This window comes from Ammodytes marinus, assembly GCF_949987685.1.
Source record: "Ammodytes marinus genome assembly, chromosome: 6".
In the NCBI taxonomy this organism is placed as follows: Eukaryota; Metazoa; Chordata; class Actinopteri; order Uranoscopiformes; family Ammodytidae; genus Ammodytes; species Ammodytes marinus.
The window spans coordinates 17239298-17260524 of NC_137235.1; the positions used below are offsets into that span (position 1 = coordinate 17239298).

General features: G+C 43.0%; 1 protein-coding gene across 5 annotated transcripts in view; it reads right to left on the reverse strand.

Annotated features, from left to right (window-relative positions):
• Positions 1–21227, reverse strand: part of LOC307251879 (nuclear factor 1 X-type-like) — a 112266-nt gene that overhangs the window by 84491 nt on the left and 6548 nt on the right. For 4 of the 5 annotated variants that reach the window (XM_080029322.1, XM_080029316.1, XM_080029317.1 and 1 more), the window contains exon 2: positions 19829–19912. In XM_080029322.1, the coding sequence (XP_079885448.1) occupies positions 19829–19912 (84 nt within the window). Of the gene's footprint in view, positions 1–15084; positions 15246–19828; positions 19913–21227 lie in introns of those variants that run through there. The other variant, XM_080029318.1, reaches the window with a different exon arrangement.

The window sequence follows — 21227 nt, forward strand, 5'->3', positions numbered from 1 at the left end:
TGATATCTTTCTTGATTGTTGAGCAGGGCATTAGTGAAACACATTCCCAATCGAGAAATAAATACTAGAGGTGAAGCGGTTTGAACATGTTTTAACAGGACCCCTTTCTTTCATATTTTGAGGAGTACGGCAGGTTGTGTTCTGTTCTGTTCCAAATTAGTGGCAGCACACCGCCATTATATGATGGGTGAGACAATACTGATTCCGATCCTGGTGATTGAAGAATAACATGAGATGAGTTCGTACACATCTTGGCTTTTTGAAATCCCTTTAAAATACTTTTTTTTCACCTCATATCTCTAAGGGTGTTTAGTTCTAAACATTGCGGTTTTCCTTAATCCTAAAAAAGGGACAGGTGTGGGGACACAACAGGTTTAATGTAGCAAGTTACTCTCAAATGTTTGTTTTTTAATGAAAAAATAAAATCAGTTAAATTGCTGTTGAGTTATATAATCTGTGACTTTCAGCCTGGTGTAAATAATTTAACATTTACAATTAGAATACTGCAAATGTTTGGGGAATGCCTCTTTTTGCAGATTGTAAACCAACCCTCCTACATTAGCATTCAATTTCTGCATCGGTGAGCTCCGCTATCAGGAAGGACGAGGCTTGTGGATTTAATTCTGCTTTATCATGTGAGTTTGGAGTTTTGCCTTGTGCTGAGTTGGCGCTGCGATGGTTAAATGGTGCCCGCTCCCCCGGTGGCATGATATGAGCTGGGCCTTTGCCTCTGTCTGTGTGCACTCTGCCTTGTCTGTGCTGAGTTGGTAGAGTCAGGGGTTAAGAGCGGGTGGCTGCTCCAAGTGGCTTCATATGCGACTCTGATCCCATTAGGGTTAAAAGGTGTCTGTTCCAAATGGCTTCCTGAGAGCCGGTCTTAATCCCCGCTACGCATGACGGAGTTGGGGTTAAAGGGAGACGGCCCTCTTGATATGGCAGCACATTATGCCATGCCTCTGAGCTGGCAGTGTGAGGGTTAAAGGTCGCTCTGCCCATTTTGAGTGGCATTCCCTGTAGGGCGAGCACCATGCCAGGCCGGAAAAAACGGAGGAGGACACACACAAACACATGCGAGGCGAGAAACAAAGAGCCTTCACAACCACACATGCGCTCACACATACACAACGACTAAATCATTTTTTTTAAATGTTATCCTCTCAAACAGGTGTTTTCCTTTTTTAAAAGATGTATCCACCAAAGTAAAGGGGAAAGATAGATAGACACCCATTGCAGACGGGCGCCTGTGGACGAGCGTGTGTGCAGTTATCTCCTCTGTGACCACGCTCACTGACTTCCCCAGCCTAAACTACCACCTCGCACAGACCTCAGGAGCACCACAGCACCACAGGCAGACGGCCATAAGTACATGTCCTCAGAGGGGACATAAAATGGAGGAAACCCACCTCGATAAAAAAGCCCAAACAGGCCAGAGAGAGAAAAAGAGTGCTATATCCCTGAACCAAGTTCACAGTTATGTTGGAGTTGGACTTATAATAGTGATGCATATAAATGTATTTGTTTAATTTTTCACATTATCAGAAAATGTGGAAAACAGTTATGTCCATTTTCATACAACAGCAGTTGACGTGGTATATTTATAGTTATTTTGTGTTGGCCTTCAGTTTCTGAAACCCTTCACAATTGTGCTGAGAAATGGAATAGCATGTAAGTGCAATACTGTATACGTGGAACCAAATGTGCCCTCGCTGGCCTCAGATTGAAACCTGCCAGATTTTTTTTATTTTCTTTGCTCAGTATCCTGCTCAGATTTACTGTTGTCCATTGAGAAGAAAAGTATGTAGCTCTTCACCGCAACACATATTCTACGTGTGCCATGTTATTTTGCGGCAGATAGCACAATGTTTATCAACTCTCAGCAAAACTGGTCCGGTATGCAATACCAGTTAGTCTCCATTTATAAACATGTGATCTTATGAAAAGATAGTATCACAGGAGAGGGAGCCAGAAGGAGAGAGAGCTGGACCAAAATCAGCAAGGGCTGCCACGTCAGATGCTGCTGATGCTTCTTGGCTGTAAGGACTGAAACAGACACACACACAAGCAAATGCAGTATGGCCCGCACACGCACGGGTCCACACAGGAATACACGGAATAAACATGCACAAACATAGACTCATATACATGCACACGTGTACACACACACACACACACGCACGCACACCAACAAGGGTTGCCTTTGCACTGCTGTTTAGGGAGTTGGAGTCATCTGCCAAGCCTGACACCCCTGCTCAGTGTAGCCACCGCCACAGCCTCTGTGTGACTCAACATGGATGGAGCCGCTCCATCAACAACACACACCGGCCCTAATAATAAAAACGTGAATCCCTCCTTCGAGTCTGCCTGCCACGCGCCGGAGACAGCGCCTTCCCCATGGTCCAGTCATATTGTGTTAGGATCGCTTCTGGATTTACACATATCATATACACTCTTCAATCAGTCAGATAAATCTTTAAAACATTTTTCACATAACACAGTGTTACAAAGCTTTGAAAAATTAAAAATAAACATTATTCTACTTTAAACCGTGGACTGTAAAAGCACTTTATGCAAAGCATCCACACGGCGTAGTATCCTCTGAATCCTGTTTCAAATAACAACATGCAGGGAAATATTGTGGGCAGTATTCGTGCACTTACGTCTGCCCAAATAAAATTTGGCCTCATCTTTATTTCAGCTAGCTTCCCAATTCCTGGAGAAATTGCATTATTGAATACAACAACACTATTGTTTCATCACATTTTAGAGGGGATTTATATATTTCCAGAGAGGAAAATCTAAATGGGAACACCATTTTTTTTTTCAATCTGAAGAGAAGGCTCTTGTGCAGAGATTTGATTCTCCCGATAGCACTTGGCACCGTGTGCCTCCTCTCAGTACAGTAACATGGTTATGATACATTAGCATTCCTTCACATCACCAAAGAAACCCAATATGTGTGTATGAAGCATTTCAGTCAGTAGAGGAAGAGAAAAGAAAGCAGAGGGAGGAAAAAGGGAGAGGATGGTTGAAGTCTAGAGACGGAGGGTCAGGTAAAGGATTAGCATTAAGAGGCGATAGATAGGGAGTCAAAAGTTGCCCTATGTTCCACATTCCAACGGACAAAGCCTGGCGAACGGTGAAAGTGTTTTAAATACCCTGCACTGTCCTCAGGAGAGGCAGACAGGGAGTTAGTAAAGTGGCTTTTAAGCTCACCAAATCTAACATATCCCAGATAAGACTGTGGATCTTCCTGTGTGAATAAAAGAGGAGCATAGCAGAGGGGGCTGGAAAGAATGAGGTAAAATGGAGGATTCCTTTGGTGGAAAAAAGACTGAATAAGAGAGAGAGAGAAAGCAGGGGGAGTTGATTAAAAGAGAGAATGGCAGATAAAGATAAGAATCCTCCAAACTAAAAAGAAAGAAGGCGGTTTTGAGAAAGATAGAAAAAAGGTAGGAATGGAGGTAACAGGAAGGTGAGAGCAAAGTTTAAGATGAGAGCACGATGTAAGCGTTGATGTTGGTTTTTCCCGACTAATACAATGCAGCGAATGAACCCGGCGACACTGAGCAGCCCTGCCTGCCTTTGCAGCAGGATTTTATCACCTGCGTGAAAGGCGGCTTGAATACACACTGGCCAAGGCCATCAATCTGCTTTGCTCTGTCACAGCAGGAGGAACCTGTGCAGGCCTTTTTACGTAACAAAGTCATAATGCAGAGATGAACAGAAGCACAGCGGTTTAATACAAAAACTTTGCCTAAGAAGTTTAAGCAGAGAAGACACCACTTACCGAAACACACAATAAAAAGTGTAGTATGAACCAAATAGTGCATGCATGGGTATACATATTCAGACCTGTCTGTTGTGGAACAAATATCTAAATTGCATTCACCTTTGTTAGGCTCACCTCTATGGCTGCCTATGTATTTTAGTTTATACTATATTTTGCGTTTTTATGTGAGTTTTCCAGACAGTTGCCCACTTACTGCCAGCACACACTGTCAACTGCACGGTTCATGCACGCGCACAAGGCAGCCGGAGACAGGTGCACACACACAGGCCAGAAAGCAAAGAGTAAACACACAAGGGTCAGTTTTTTAATGGTCCATACTTTGTTTATTTAGCAGTGGTCAGGTTTTTCACTTATAAACCTCCCAAACACCATTGCAAAAGTCCTCCTTTTAGACTCCGGAGAGAGAACATTCAAACAAGTATTAATTCCTCTTGCTGGGAAAAGGCCGTCCCTTTTCCCGGAGCAATCCATAACATCTGAATATAAAAATAAATATGAAGAGCGGGCGCGCTCTTAACCCCAAAATGAGGAGGGAAAAAACCTGCCGGGAAGTTTGACGGCGGTGTGTATGTTTTTCCTCCTTTTCGCCGGTGTCTGGGACTTACAGTTTTTCTCGGCGAAGTCGCTCTGCCTGTGTTGCAGCTCAGTAGCACCTTTTCTCTTTCTTCTTTTGTTTATATCAATCTCTTTGTTGAGCCTCCCTTTTCTGCCTCTGTCTTCTTTACCCTCTCTATCCCCCCCTTCTCTCTATCCTTCCCTCTCTCTCGCTATCCCTCTCTCCCTATGCTGGACGCCCCTGTGCCATTTAACTCACCACAAGCCAGAGGGAGGACCGCAAGAATGCTTAAATCAGCATAATTAGGCCTGTGTGTACTTAAAACACACACGTTTCCCCCAAGCCTGGACCACTGCCACCCGTACACCGCTGTGTACGCAGCCACGGCCCGTCTCTTTGAGTCAATAAACACGAACATATCAGCCGTCAGCCTCACACACGTCCGCACAGTATACACAGGCACATGCACACACACAAATACATATGCAATACACGAGGTGAACAATGATTCTGTATCCCTCTCCAACCCAACTTTATCTACTGAAGCTATGCCTCTGTCAGACAGCTGTCAACCCCCTGGCCCGGCCCAAACCACCATCACCACATTAACACAGTTTGACCCTTTACACTGTGTAGCTGTGGGGGAGGAAAGTAAATGAACTTAATATGGGGGCTCTGTTCTGAAAAAAAACAAAAGAAGTTGCACGTTTGTTGAAAAATTCCCAGAGGCAAGCTGGTAAAAATTAAGCACGAGCATGCACTAAAACAATGGCAGGGCTCTCAATTTAGTTTGTGGTTTTGTCCCACACACATCTGTATGTGTTTTAGGTTTCAGTGGTGCATTAACAAACAACTGCCTCTTAGTGAATCCAGGGTGCCCCGGCTGCATATGGGGATTATCAGTAGTCATTACAGACCATTTAATAATAATCACCGCCATCAAAAACGAATCAGGCCAACAAGCATGTGCTATTTGGATGGCCAATATCACTGGCTGAGTGGATCACATTAGTGGAGATGAGAAGTGATCTGGCATTTCATCTCTTTCAGATTATCACACAAGGATCCACGCAATGTGAGTAGCTTATTGTTTTTGTCCTTTTTTGGGGGGCGGGGGGGTGCACCTTTAAAAAGCTGTATAAACCTAATTCTTACACACTGCTAAAAGTTTATCTCTGTACAATAGACAAGAGCTATTAGAGAGGTGATAACCGTTTATATACAGTATCATAACACCCCACAGAGAAAAGGTTTGAAAGTCAGTGACTGAGGCCTACTATTTATGTGTCCAATAAAAACATGACAGTCCCTCCCCCTCTGGAGCTCAAACTCTCACAGCTACCTGAGAAGCCTCAGGTGCAAATGGACACTGCGAGAGAAGGCTCGCACTTGCACAAACAGAGCACCGAGCACATCGCAACATCCACACCGAATCACATGGACAAAGCAAAGAAGCAGAGTACGGTGGTGTTGCCATGGAGTTTATATGTCATTAAAGCAAAACATGAAGTTAATTTGATTTCCATTTTTATCATCACCCGCCCTCAAAAAGAGATTCATTTTATAAGGCCTCAGCTTACTTTCCTCTTTGCTTAACGCTCCAGAGAGTGATCAGAACACCATACTCGGTTGACTTTGGAAAATATTTTGTCAGCAGCATTTGATCAAAGTGGTGTGATACTGTTTATATGAGGGTAGACACTGAAAACTAGCCACAAAGAAGCCACTCTGTGTGTGTCTCTCTCCCTCGTCTGCCTGTCTCCTTCACACACACAGACACAGAGGCACACTCATCCGTCTGTTTTTGTGCTCACACAGCTGTGGATCTTGTGCAGGGTTCAACCAAGGTAAAGATATGGTATATTGCGCAATGGCTTATAGATTTTTCCACCCCTGGCGAGCTGCCAGTGCTCTCAACGGGAGCGAGGGAGAGAGAGTGAGAGAGAGGGTGGGGGGGATCAGAGAGCAGCACACTTTGTTCCACAACGTCTGACTCACTAACTGGATTCACTGGCTCCCTTGCTGGGACTGCAGGCCTCTATGACCAGTAGTTACATTTAGGAAATAAGTCTGGACAAAAGTGTGTGTGTACATTTCTTAATAATATTGGGAGTAAAGATTGCTGGTGCTTTGAGTCAAGTATCCAATACATTTTTTAGGTCTGGATATTTCAGCTATCACTCCCTGTGCGATGTGGATTACTGCTGCTCTATATTGGTCGGCCTCTGCCACACAGACACGCACGCACACACATATGTCACACACACCAACAATGTGGAGGCAAAAAATAAATGACCTTAGTTAGTCATTAAACACTGTGAGATGTCATGGCTATACAGTCTCTGCCTGATGTACTTCCATCAACTACTACACATTGATGATACAGTAAACACATCAAGACAACTTAAACATTACATGCAGAATAGCATTCGGTAATAGCTGAGTCTGTTAATATTCTAAATGTACCATACAAAAGTCATCAGACTCCTTGCACAAACAAATGCAAAATAAATGAATGCCTTTCACATGAACCAAAAAGAAACTCTAATGTGCATGCATGACGGACATTTGATTGGAAACTACTTCCAAAAGGATACTTGGAAGAGTCTGCAAGAGCACTCCAATCTGTTTTGAATCAGACGCTCGCCTGTCAGGATGATCAATCCCACTGTTTTCTTGATTTACTTACCCAGTACGTGACATGCATATGCTAATGAAACTTGTGCGCTTCTCATATCAGCCTCGTCCATATTTTCCGGCCTGGATTAAGAAGGCAGACACAAACTGTTCACACACGGCAGAAGAAATGCATTCCCAGAGCTGAGTTGGCCTAGATCTCTCGCACAGAGGTTTCCCCTACTCCTTTAATTGGGCCCTTGATGCTCGACATAGGGTGTACTTCCTCTAATTAGCTATATCTATAGCGTATGGGAGGGTGTATGAATGCATGCATGTGTAAAATCCTCTTTTGAGCAACTCCAAACTAACTAAGGGCTTTAATTTCACGCTAGGCTGCATTGTCCCATTCAACGGGGTTACCCCCACAACAACAAGAAAGCCTCAGAGAAAATCAAAAAGAACGGGCAACGGAGGAGGGGGATGGAGAGAGAACGAGAGACAAACAACAACAACAACAACAACCAAAGCTCATCCTTGAACAATGCCGAACCCTCGCTAACCGTTACTTCTCTTTTTAAAGGGGGCTAATTGAGGGGGTGGAGGAAAGAGGAGCAGGCTGAAGGTGAAGGGGAGTCTGTCCCAAGCAGCTGCCTGCAAGCAGAGTAAACTGTGGCCCTTGTATCTTCTCGTCCCTACACTCTTAGCAAGTTCCTCAAGCTTCCATGGTCTGATCATGTCCTTGCTTGCTGGCAAACTTACGCCTTATGAATGACTGCAAAGTGTGCAGCTGTTGCACCTCTTAATTCTCAAACCTGTAAAAAAAATAATGGCAGTCTTGCACAGGGAGGATATGCAGATACCTGTCAATCATACATTGATAGTGGTGCGCACGTTATTCTTACCCACTGCCAACAATAATACGATGTTGGGTAGTGTGAAATGCAACAACAAAAGGTCTGTGGCATAATTGCATATAGTTTTGGAGTACTTTTCTACTCTACTGACAAAAGCTGGCTAAGGCCAAACTGATCAGCACACTGGAGTGATTTAAAAAAAAAATTGGCTGCTCCTCTAGCACGTCTATGTATGTCTATCTGTCAATAACATACGTGAATGTTGAGTTTGATTTCAGATTAGTGTGTGTGTTTGTGCCGTATAGTATGGTAAACACATCTATATCGCAGACCAACATAAGACCGCTATAGGGGTCGCCTGCCTCCACTGGCTTCAGATCAGCCTAATCCACACTAGGAGGCAGAGGACAGGCTACACATATTAACACGGACACACACACATATCGAACACAGACATACACACACATGCCCATCCATCCAGGGGACACCCACCTATTACTCTGTTGTGCCAATTGCCTCAGTTAAGCATGATAAATCCATTTTCTATGGGCGGTCAGGAAGACTGCACAGATAAGGGATGAGCAGATCACACAGTGTTGGATTTAACCCACCTCCAATTCCAGACCGATTCAAACCAACACTCACACACACACACAGAGATGAAGAGGAGGACCATCTGCAAGTAAATTAGGGTGTTGCTTGGGGGGGCTAATACCAGCTCTGCCATAGCACATTTTGAAAATCCTACAACCAAAACATTAGGGGACAGTGGGGGGAGTTATGCCACTTTTTACTCAAAGTGACTTTAAAGTGAGGCCTTGACAGTAAAGTCTCAAACTAAAATATGTATGTATATTTCAGGATGTGGTTCATCCTTGGCAACAATAACTTTGGATCTGAAATAAACAATTTAAGAAATATAGCTTTCGGAATTTTTTTTGTCTTGTGGCCTACTACTTGTGTAGTAATTCCATCGGTGAAACTAAAAGGAATCTCCTCAATGGTTGTTTGCCTGTTATTTACCTAGTGTAGCATGTAGCTTCGGGAGTAGCACCCAACGTTTGCTTCTATTACACTAACTTAGCTTTCCCATTGCAGTTTAATAATGCCTCGTTTTTAACACCACAAAGGGTGGGAAGTTATTCCTGTAGAAATCAAACTGAAGCTACTGTTTTCACTGGTTTTAAATCGTCTGAGTGTTATTTTTAGCCGTTAGCGCACATGTAGCTTTGGATGTAGCATCCAACGTTTGCTTCTATTACAGTAACTTAGCTTTCCCATTGCAGTTTAATAATGCCTCGTTTTTAACACCACAAAGGGTGGGAAGTTATTCATGTAGAAATCAAACTGTGAAGCTACTGTTTTCACTGGTTTTAATCATGTCATGTCAAACTGTTCAAAGTATGGCTTCGCTCCGGGTAAACACTGTGTTCCCAGTCACACAGTGTCTCTCTAGTATCACGAGAGCACGGCAGAGACGGTGGGAGGGCCCGGCAGAGAGGTGGGAGGGACCAGCCAGATTGCAGGCTGCAGGCTGCAGACACCAATATAGGTCATCCTGAGACCAGAGGAACATCAGGGTATAGAGGCTTGCTACAATAAATGATCTGAACGTGTTTTTCAGCAAACATTTAAAAAAATAAGTATTAGGGACTACTTAGACCATATAAAATTGACAGCAAAGTGCATAATATGTGAGCTTTAAACAAGGCTTAGCAGATCTAGGTGGTTTTACCTGCAAAGCTCACAATGACAGTGTTACCATCATCATCTTTCTGGCCATCTGAACTCTCATCAGTGCTGCTGTTAAGTGGAATGGAGATGTCAGTCTCTTCTGAGCTACTGTAGACAATCACTTTCTTTTTGGTGACCAGCGTACACAGCCATGTCACTGGCACAACTCTCAGAAATTGACATCACACTAGCTGCTCCGCGCTTGTGGAACCAACTGACACCTGACATATGTGATTCCCCCTCCAATTCTGCCTTTAAATCAAGGCTCAAAACCCATCTGTACACCCTGGCTATTCCTCCCCATTAACTATCTTACCTCTGCACTACTATCTGTGTTTATATGTGGATGTCTGGGCTTTATGTATTTTAGTTTTGTTATTGTTATTTTACCTTAATTTTTTACATACTGAATGCACTATGTATAGCACTTTGGACAGTGCAAACTATTATAAATGTGCTTTTATAAATACATTTGACTTACTTTCTTACTTATAACTCACCCCAAGCCCTTTGGCACAAATCACCCCAACCCCAGAATTTTGGATAATTAGCATGATGCAGCAGTTTAGGGCTACCATTGTGCTAACTGTATAGACTCAAAGTGTAGGATATAAAGCACTAAAACATGTGTCAAATGTTTTCAAACGTGTCTATAATTGTTCAAACACAATAATCGAAGAACCTTGATCATGGAAATTTTACTTTTAAAGGCAAAACACTGTTTTTTTAGCTTAAATGTGCTTATATCTTATTCCATGTGTTCCGTACAGGATAAGTCAAATGGATGGCTCTTCAAAAATATGTGGTCACATTTCCAATGTCTTCTATGGTTTTCTAGAAAGAAGGGGGGGGCACTACTTCCCCACTGGCACAACTCCCCCACTCTCCCCTACATCTACAGCTAGTCGGCAAAAAATATTTTTATTTATTGACGCACACATCACACACTGTGAAATTTCAAATAGAGAGACTGTTTAACTGACAGACATTTTGTGTGCCACTTCCCACTTCCCCTGCGCTTCTCCCTCCGTCCCTGGCCACCAGCTCTCACTCTGGGCCAAGCAGTGTAAGGTGGGCCTGGTCTGCCTCCAGCAGAAAGGATGAATAAGTAAAAAGAACACAATGTACCCCTGGGTTTTGCCTGCAACCCACTGCCTGCCTGTCGCCCTGGCACAGTTGGCAAGCCACTTTCACTCTGCCTACTGTCCACTACAGCAAACCATAGTCTATGCTGCCTGTGCTGTGCCTACCAAGTAGCTCTGTGTGAGCAGGATTAGTGTGTGTGTGTGTGTGTGTGTGTGTGTGTGTGTGTGTGTGTGTGTGCGTGTGCGTGTGCGTGTGTGTGTGTGTGTGTGTGCAGTGCAAAGTGACGCCGGTAAGGCTTGGTATGTCACCAGATCATGCTGGCCCACCTCGGTTTACACCAGCACCGCCGTCGTCACTGTCCGGTCCCATTGAAACCAGAACCGAGGGCTGACGCAGGAGAGCCATCGACCCCAAAATGGAACAGGACACAAACACACACACACACGGACAGCCATGACAGCCTGGGGACTGTTTCTAACTTTCTATATTGTCAAAAATCTATGTTGTCCTCCAGTTACAATACTCATTTCAATAAAACTCACTTTCAAGGGCCTCGAAGTGAGTTTTATTGAAATTAGTATTTTAGTATATGTATGCGTAGTATAAAAACAGCTTGCAAGGCCTCCACACATATTGCCACGCTGACTTTACGCCTCTCCATATGAACTGATTCCGTGCACAGTTTTGTTGAGACGATATGTGCTTTTATCTCCATCACCAAAGATAGCCTACTGCCAACAAAATCTCCCCTTTTTTATGTTGCTATGGCTATATGGCATGGCTACAGTACTGTATGTATGGCTTTCAATGCATGCTTTCAAGTGCTTAGCCAGTCTGCACGGATGAGTGAATTTCAAGGACTTATTTGATCTCCAAATCTAACGACACTTTTGAACTGCAAATAAGTGGACATGAAGCGCCCATGAGCATGGAACGAGCAAACAAATGAAACTGCTTTGCGTGTGAACTGTGTGAAGTTAAGCAGTGTTATAATCTATAGACGTAAGAGACAGTGTGTGCAGCAAAGCTTCGGATGTTGGCAGTCGTTGTGAGATGTGCTGGATATGATCAGCCCACATCTCATTTGGATAAGTGGGACTTAAGCGGAGTCTGAAATAATTGATTGAAAAAAGACAACGCTGCACATTAAAGTTTTAATTAACGACGTCTCCCCGACCTACAGAAAGGCATTAAAGGCCTACAACTTTGTGCAAATGCATTTCCGTCACAGCACAGGGATGTGAAACAATGCCTCATAGCCCCGTAAAGCAAGTTTGGCAAGGGCATGTGCACCACTTTTGGCTGATCGGGTTCGTCAACAACCTAGGACATTCCAGCAATGCTTTTAAACGCATTAATAATACATTGTAGATTGTTTACACCGGTTTTGCATGTTTTCTGCTGTGTGTGAATTATTCACGTGAGTGAGATCGAAGAACATAGTCTTAATGGAGTCACAGGACGACAGCAGCAGCGCTAGGACAAAACCCTGATGCACGTCAGTCTGGGTGTGGGCTGGGCACACACAGAGAAACTACAAACAATCCCGCCTCACGCAGCATCGAACCACAGATCAATATAACGGGCGTTGGTAGTGAATAAGAGGCGGATGTTCGAGTCAAGTTTCAAATTACCGGAGTGAAACAGAGAGGTGTCAATCGGACGCACGAGCATGATGAACACAGATGCACCTTTCCAGTTCATTTGTGCCTACTGTTATTTAAGAGCGACGTAATATCCACTAAATGGGCAATCACAAATTGTCATTAAGGATCTTGATATCCACCAGCCCGGACCGGGACACGCAGCAGCAGCAGCAGCCTAAGCAGATCAATATGTATTGCGCATATGGCCAGCACGCGTCCATTCAGCGCTCGTGCGAGAGTATCTGCTGCCAATTAATTTTAATTAATGGAAAGAAAGAGGAAACTCGATGCGGACCTCTGCCTCATACCACTAGGCTTGGAAACATATCTGTGCTAAATATGCAGCAGGGCTGTTGGACTTATTCTACTTTACGGAGTCAATAAAATCGACTATTGATTAGAAAATGTCTCATTCACTCTTCAAATCTCGCAGACGATAAAAGAGGGGTCAGGAGTAAAATAAAAAAAGAAGCAGGAATGAGAAAGACAGAAGTGTTTGAAGCTTAAACGGATTTGCGGCCAAGGCTGAAAGAAATGTAATGAAGAAGCCTAATTTTGCATTCGAGCAGCGCTGGTCGCAATTGTTTCTTAAAATTATATACAATCAGAGATAACTGACACATGCAGGCATGGTCTGGTGAGACGGCTTGACATAAGGAATGTTTTTCCGGAGCTCGTCAAATCACATAGTCTTGGATTATACAGGACATATAGGTCCACTTTTATTTAGTGTAAAAAGAAGACTAAATACTAGCCTATAATCCTACTATAATCCTGTAACATACCAATGCAAAGCAGCATAATTGAGGCGGGAGGGCGGTGGGCCGTGACCTCCGTGCAGCACTGAGAAATGTAACTTTCAGGCCGGGCCTCATAACAGCAGTGACTCCATATGTTATGCAGAATCATTTCAGTGTGTACATGAAAGCGTAAAAATGGTCATGCATAAAGCAGGTGTTGAAGTTTCTTTCACTGTGTTACTCCAGACTTTAATGGTAGCTCTTGACCTCGCAACACTTATAGCCTATATCATATAGGTTATATATATAGGCCTACCACACTGAGATATGTTGATGTTAAAAGGTTATATTCCGCTAGATCTTTAAAGACGCTTAGTGATAAAATAGTGAAACTACAAAAATAAAAAATAAATCATAGCACGGTGTCTAATGTGATAAGCCGAGCGGCAGAGGGAAAAACGGCCCTGACTGAAGCTCGGCGCGCCTGCAGCTCTGTATCCTCTGTTAGTTAACTCTGCACTGACTGCACTACGAGTCTACATCTGAGAGCCTGAAGCTTCATTTAAAACGATAACTTCAAATGTGCTCTCATCAACAGCAAGGTTCTGCAAAAAATAACTAAAAAAGGTCATCCTTGTGTTGACCTTTGCAGCTGTGAGCTGTTATATTTTTTCATTTGCAGTTAAAAGTATATACACGCCCAAACAGGGAAAATCCAACACATAAATAAAGTATAATAAGTTAAATTAAAATTAAAATATTACCCAGAAAAAAAAACAGCCCGAGGGTGTATGTTGTGTCTAAACCTGTCTCAGTATTTTCATTGTGTAAACATGCTTAACACATTAAAGATTCATTCTTGTTTTGTTTTTTTGTATTTCAAGATCTTTAAAATAAATAGCCGTATAAACCTAAGGGGGGACTCCAGTATTTTTGTCTTATTATTGTTCAGAGGCAGAAGTTGATAAGGCCCGAAAGGTCAAAACTGACTCTGACATTGTGCATTCAATTACAAAAACGAGAGCTGAATATTTGAGGTGCACATCTTAATTATATATATTGTAATATATTGTTTAAAAAAAAGTTTTTTTAAAACTAACTCTTAATCGTCTGTAAAGCCTACAACGGGTCACTAAAGTATTATTGCAGACGGCCTTTGAATTTACGCACAAGAAAAAATGAAGATTTCCTCCAACAGTGAGTGAACCTCTTTTAAAAACTGTTCAGTAGCCTACTCCATAATGTAAAAAAAATAAACTTTGTAATCGATGCTTCTTAGGTCAACTGTATTTTGTGATTAATCTACCATCAACGGACTCCCCAAACCAACACGCGCACACCCTTCCCTATTCAACTTGTAAGATTTAACCATAGATGGTAAATAAAAGGATTTAACCCCCCCAAAAAACTTTTCTCTCATTTTATTTCAAAACCATGAAGAAACTAAATGAGGGTTATGAATGTGACCCTAAAGGCCCCCAGCGCCGACCGCGGGTGCAGAACGGCAGACCTCCGTAACAGCCGCAAATCAGAAACCCTCCTTCACACGAAAAATAAACTGTCCCACAACTCATCGAGTCACACAAAAAACTCTATTCGCAGTTCATTCTATTTGTCGATAAAAGCCGCTTATTGCCCAAGGGTTACTGCAATTAGCCGCCAAAATGCCAGGGCACCTAGCCCTTCTTCCCCTTTCTCCAACCTCCGTTTTATATAAAATAGATTTGGGATAAGCGCCATTTTCTCTCCAAACCATACGCAATGAGACGCACAAGAAAGCGCGTTGGGAGAGTGCCATTAAAAAATAAAGGGGGGGAGAGAGAGCGAAAGAGAGAGAGAGAGAGCGAAATTAAAGATTATCTCTGAAAAGAAAGCAGAGCCGGGTGGAAAAGCGTCCTTAAAACGCAACAAATGACATGCAGCAGCAGCACGGCAGGCAACACAACACTGTGACCGCGTACAGTAGAAACAGCCCGGAGGCGCACCATACCGGAAAAAAAATGAAATAAAAAATAAAGGAATGAAGAAGAGCGAGAAACCCGACGACTTTTGTACATACCTGTGTCAAGCAGTAAGGGGAATACATGGTCGTGTCTAGAGATGAAAATTGGAGTTGTTGATGATAAAGTTGGATGGAGGTTCGCTGCGGTGCCGCATTGCAAAGCCGCTGTGGCTCAGTCCAGGCTGTAACCCCGCCTCACTCACAGTGAAAGCTCCGCAATAACTTTAGGGGAAAGTTTTTGCTGCTCTCTCTCCCTCTCCCTCCCTCCCTCCCTTTTTCTGTCTAACTCTTCCTCTCGCTCTCTCTCCAGACCCGAGTCTGTTTTAGATCGGCAAACAAACTCAACAATTGAAAAATATAGAGGCTATTTCATCGACTTTTATTATAAAAAAGGAAAGAAGAAGAATACGTGTTTCGCTAAAGCCCCAGAGAGGACGACAGGCTTCGGGTACAGTATCCATGCAGTACAGTAGGGGCTATAGACAGTGCGCTACTCGGTGGTGAGTGCATACTTCAGTCATATATTTTCTGATAGGCTATTTTATAAAATTCATATAGCCTAATATACATAAGTGTTCCACCTGGACGAGGCTATCCCACAAATCTTTTGCGAGGGAATGACTAGTCTTGCTTTCCCTCTCATGCAACACGCATGAAGTTATGGCACCGCATTTTTATTTAAACTCGTCTTGATATGACAAATGACAGCAGTCAGATGCCTGTATATTTATCTATATAGATAGATAGATAGATAGATAGATAGATAGATAGATAGATAGATAGATAGATAGATAGATAGATAGATAGATAGATAGATAGATAGATAGATAGATAGATAGATAGATAGATAGATAGATAGATAGATAGATAGATAGATAGATAGATAGATAGATAGATAGATAGAAAGATGGATAGATAGATAGAGTAGAAAGATGGATGAATAGATATTCCTAAGAATAGGTTTTACATTACTATGTTAAAAGATCCTTTCTTGAGAATATGTTTGGCTTTGCATTCACTTGGTAAAAAAGCTTAAGCAATGAGTGCAGTGCAAATGATATAGGGGGCAGATTTCCTAAAAAAAATATATTTTTCAACTTTCATATCCTTTGCTGAAAATGCAGAAGCCAACTCAGAGTCCGACCAAAATAGAAACAAATGTTTGAACATTTACTGCTGAGATTTAGTCAGCCGGAGAGCGACACAAAGCCTTTCGCACAGAGTTAACTGATTCAAGTGTCTTAAAGTGGAACAGGCCCCATATTTTTAACCTGAGCATTTGTAGTTGTAAATGAGTGACAAAGCGTTTTTTGATGCAGCGGAAACTTTAGCTCAACTGTGGGCCTAACATATTTGTGTTTAATTCATTTTTACAAGGTGTCACGGCTGGATTCGAGGCCTCATCTCTGTCAGCTCCTCTTCGGCTGAGGACGGCCGTAGTTGTACGTTTTTGGGTAAGAGAAGTTCCTCTTCTGTAAGTTATACCTAACACCACATTTTATTTAAAACTGAATGAGCGTTTAAATACTCTTTCTGTGGACCTCCTTGCATGCCTCCATGAAAATAAACAAAGTTTTACATTTCTCTTTGGCAAAGTTTACAATTATAGCAAGTTGATGTCAAATTTACTATCTGAGCAATTGCAATTCTTTTGGCTATGACACCCTTCGGTTTCCTGATTTTCTCCTTTTTGACCCAGCACTGAGTCATATACCAGAGCACTGTATGGTTAGACAAAGGATACCTGAACTTGGACGAAGTGGTCCAAACCAGTTTCATTGTGACTTCTATTGTATGGAAGCGATACACTCTGTTTCTAATCAGGCTTGGCTTTATCCTCGCCCGCTCCCTGCTCCTCAGCCTAATCAAACTCATATATGCAGGCAGAGTGCCTGCAATTATACATAAGCCCCTGCCTCGTGCATGTGTGCAAGCGAGAGTGTGCGCGAGCATTTGGAAGTATGTGTGTATGCATGAATGCAATTCTGTTCGTTTGTGTGTGTGTGTGTGTGTGTGTGTGTGTGTGTGTGTGTGTGTGTGTGTGTGTGTGTGTGTGTGTGTGTGTGTGTGTAAGGGTGCGGTTTCGGGGGATTGAAGTCACCCCAGTGCTAGGATGCCAAGTTTTTCAGGGGGATATGAAGCTGTGCAGCTTTACGAGACCTCAGCCTATGTAGGATACTTAGACACTCACACCACAGACACACATGCATACAATGTGCAGCGTATGTATACACACACACACACACACACACAAACGCACACGCACACACACACACACACAAACACACACACACACACACATGTATACATACACAGCCACAAACGTCTTGTGGTCAAAGATATGCTGGCACAAGCAACCAGGAGGAGAATTGGATTCAGAAGGGGGAGGAAAAACACTAAATAAAAAGTGCAAGAAATGCGAAGCATATTGAGGTGTAATCTATTCCTTTCCCATAGTCTCTCCTCTATCCAATCCACACCCCACCACAGCGTATAGGCCCAAACCCCAAAGCCTTTGTGTGCGCTCCCTCATTTTCACTCTTTCTCTTACTGTCTGCCCTCCCTTTTTTATTATTATTCTCCACGATTCTCCTTAGTGACCTCTTCCTCCTTTTTTTCTATCTTATAGTCTTTTGCCATTCCCTCTCTTCCTCTGCCATCCTCATCACACGCACACTGTTCCGTTGCTCTGCCTTACTTTACTGTGCCGTCTTTGTCTCCTGCTGCAGTCTGGGCCGAGACGACCATCTCAGTATTCAGCACAGGCGCTGGGCTGGAACAAACAAACTATGGCAACCTCACCAAGTAATAACAAAACACAAACTCTCACTATGGCCATGATCAAACGGGTCCTGTCCGACAGTCACCTATGGAATCCCATCCAGCGCACGGGGCTCTATACTGGTGGTTTTCTTTTTCTTTTTTCTTTTTTATATTTTTTGGGGCATTTTTATGCTTTATTGATAGTGTAGAGACAGAGATGAAATGGGGCAGAGAGGGGAGTGACATGCAGAGAACGACCGCGGGCTGGAATCGAACCCGGGTCCGCTGCTGGCCGAGGCCCATGGGGGGGACGCCCTACCAAATGAGCTAAGTGCGCCCCCTTATACTGGTTCTGAGTTTGCCATTAAAAGTGCACACGAGAAAACCATATGGCGTTTCTAAAGTTAGCATGTTGTGGTCTCCCATTGATACACAGCAATGCCCCATATACTTGTTGTTTACCATCGCCTGTGGCTAGGCCATCAAATATTGAAAGTGATGTGGCATAGTGATACTGCCATTAGCATGTTAAATGTGTGAGACAGGTGGTTGAGGCCGCCTTTCAAAAAAGCAGGAAATATGTGAGCGGAAAAATGTGTGTAACTGTACCGCTTACTACGCCGTACAGTGTAAATATTGTTCAAGTAAGCTGTTTATGTGTGCTCTGGGAGGGAGCACGCCAGTAAAATGCATACAGGCATATGCAGTCAGGAAAGAAATGGCTGACTGGCCGTTATGGCTTACAAGCATATCATACACAGTGTGGATCCCAGAGACTCCGTGGATCTGTTTGCAATCTGAGTGTGTGTGCGGAGCAATGTGTTACGCCTGCTGCTTTTTATGTGTTTACTGTGTGCAATAGCTGCATATACGCTTTACTCGACTGGTTTGGATTACTGCCTCTCCACCCTGTTCGTGTTCCACAGGAAAACAACGTATAGATTTATTTTTCTAGCGTGATCATCATCATAATTTCTAGATTCGAGCAATACGTTCAACATGTCAAACTACAGCCCACAGGTCACACAAGTAGCTTTCTGGGGAGTACAACATTGTCTATTAACTTTACCTTAAAGAAGCGGTGCTGTTTTTTTAAGAAATTAAATGCAGAACTTGTCACAACCAGAAAGTGTCCTGAAGAGAAAACTTTCAATTTCTTTAGTTTTGCATTTTAATTTGTTTTAAAGGTGTAGTCAGTGATTCTAGAGAAAACCTGTTGTCAAAATCACTTTTTGTCAAAATCTGTGAATATCTCCTGACCTGTCGATACAAAAAATCTGGTATTAATACACAGCCCAGACTCTGTAAATGGGCTTGTTGCTATCTAAGGTGGCCCCCCTTTGTTTACATACCCATTTACAGCTAGGCTGTGTATAAAAACCCAAAACAATTTCAGCATGCACAACTCCACCTTTAACTAGTTGCCGGCTCGTTCTGCCATGCATTTGAGGAAAATGCACTATACTGCTGGTAGTACCCGGTAAAAATACATGTAACAGAATAGTGGTCATTTTGAGGAAACACGTGTCTATGCAGGGCCCTGTTGCCACACGTCACGTCAGTACAGAGGACAGACGAGTTCAGGACATGCATGATGAAATTAGGGAGATTTTACAGGAAGTGGATGTATGGACGGGCAGAGGGACAACACTCAAAAAATATAGTGTGTATTTCCTGGAAACATTAACCCACCCAGACCCTCCAATTCCAGCTCTGAAGAATAAGGATAATTTAGTCCTTAAGATCCCTGTGCTGACAACTGAGCCTTAAGAATTTATTCTGCAACATGCACTGCTGAGTTTTTTGTACCCTCAATGCCCTCCTCCTCTAAATCTTATGAAGGAAAAAAGAAAGAAATAATTTTTAATGGAGTCGGCTTGTTTGGGTGTCCAGGAAATACATCTGTGAGACAACATGAGGAACACAGATGTAGAGAGCTTGTAGTGTGTGTGTGTGTGTGTGTGTGTGTGTGTGTGTGTTCGTGTGTGTGTGTATGTGTGTGTGCGTGCATGCATGTGTGTGTGTGTTTTATACATACCCTATATGTATCAGACACGAGGAAACATTCAGGCATCCCTGGGCCTCTAGCGGGATCGTCGTTCACCAGGTAGGTGTCAGTAGCCTAGAAACACAAAAAAGATGGTTATTTTATTACAATTGCATCAATGAAGGGCATACAATGATTTTTTCAAAGTATTTGCAATTCTCTTATAAGAAGCCGATCTCTATCGCTTCTGGCACCATGGCATCAGAAATTCTAGCGTTCACTGATTTAACTTGAATCTGTTTCTCATTTGAAGTTTCTTATTTTAAAGGACCGACACCAAACAAAGACATTTTAAGCAAACATTTTAATCATTCAATGTTTCTTCGTATTAAGCAAATGCAATGTTCAATCTGACATGTGCTGTTCTTTAGCAATGTAGTTAAAGAAATAATGCAACCATTTTAGTAATGTCTCTGACCAATCGTGTCCTGAAATCACCCCGATCAGATGTGTATTTTTCTTGCTTCCCCTTTGTGAGGCAACCCTTAAAAGTCACCTGCGCTATATGAGAAAGGCTTATAACCCCTGCCGGTTCCATTTCTCCACAGAAAGCACAGCGCCTGTTAACAACTCGTGCACTATACATCCCCAGCCAGACTGCCTGTAAGTACCAGTGTGCGTGCCTGCATGTGTGTGTAAGTGTGCACTCAAGGAGCTTCATTTGTATTCTAAGTCGAGCAGGCAGGCAGGCAGGGTTCTGGCAGGACCCGGAGCTGTGAAATGGGCTCTCTTTGCAGTTCTGCTGCTGATTGGATCAACCTATCCCACTCTACTTAGCTGAAGGGAGCCCAAATCCCACAGCCGCTGTGCCGTTCTGTGAAATCCTATTTCATTTCACAACTTTAACGGATAAAAAAGCGTGCACAAGCGCTGGTGCCAGCCCAAGACCCCATGCCACATTTATTTAGCTGAACAGGAGCAGAGGGAAAACAGTGTATCTGGTGTGTGGAAACGTTGTAATGTACACACATATAGTCTCGCTGCCCTCTTGAAAATATAATCACCTGCATGTATATTTACATGCCCATACACGCCCATGCGCTCCCGACCTCGCACACAAACACACGGCAAACACACCAACGCACACGTGCATGCCACTTACGCAGACACACAGACACAAACCCCATAATAAGAGCCAGACATTGGCAGACCACACAGCCCTGAGTTGTGGTGAAAACAAAGGCTATTCATATCCCTCGCAATGAGAGGTCTGTACAGCGAACTCTCTTTCTCCCTCTCTCCCCGGTCTCTCCCCTCGGCTTTTTATTACAGATAATCTGCACTCGCAAACCTTCCATTTTTCTGCAATTGTGCGATTTCTAATCATCTTTATTAGACCATAAACATGTTTTTATTTTTATATATTTAGTCTCTTTTTATAGTCAAGGCC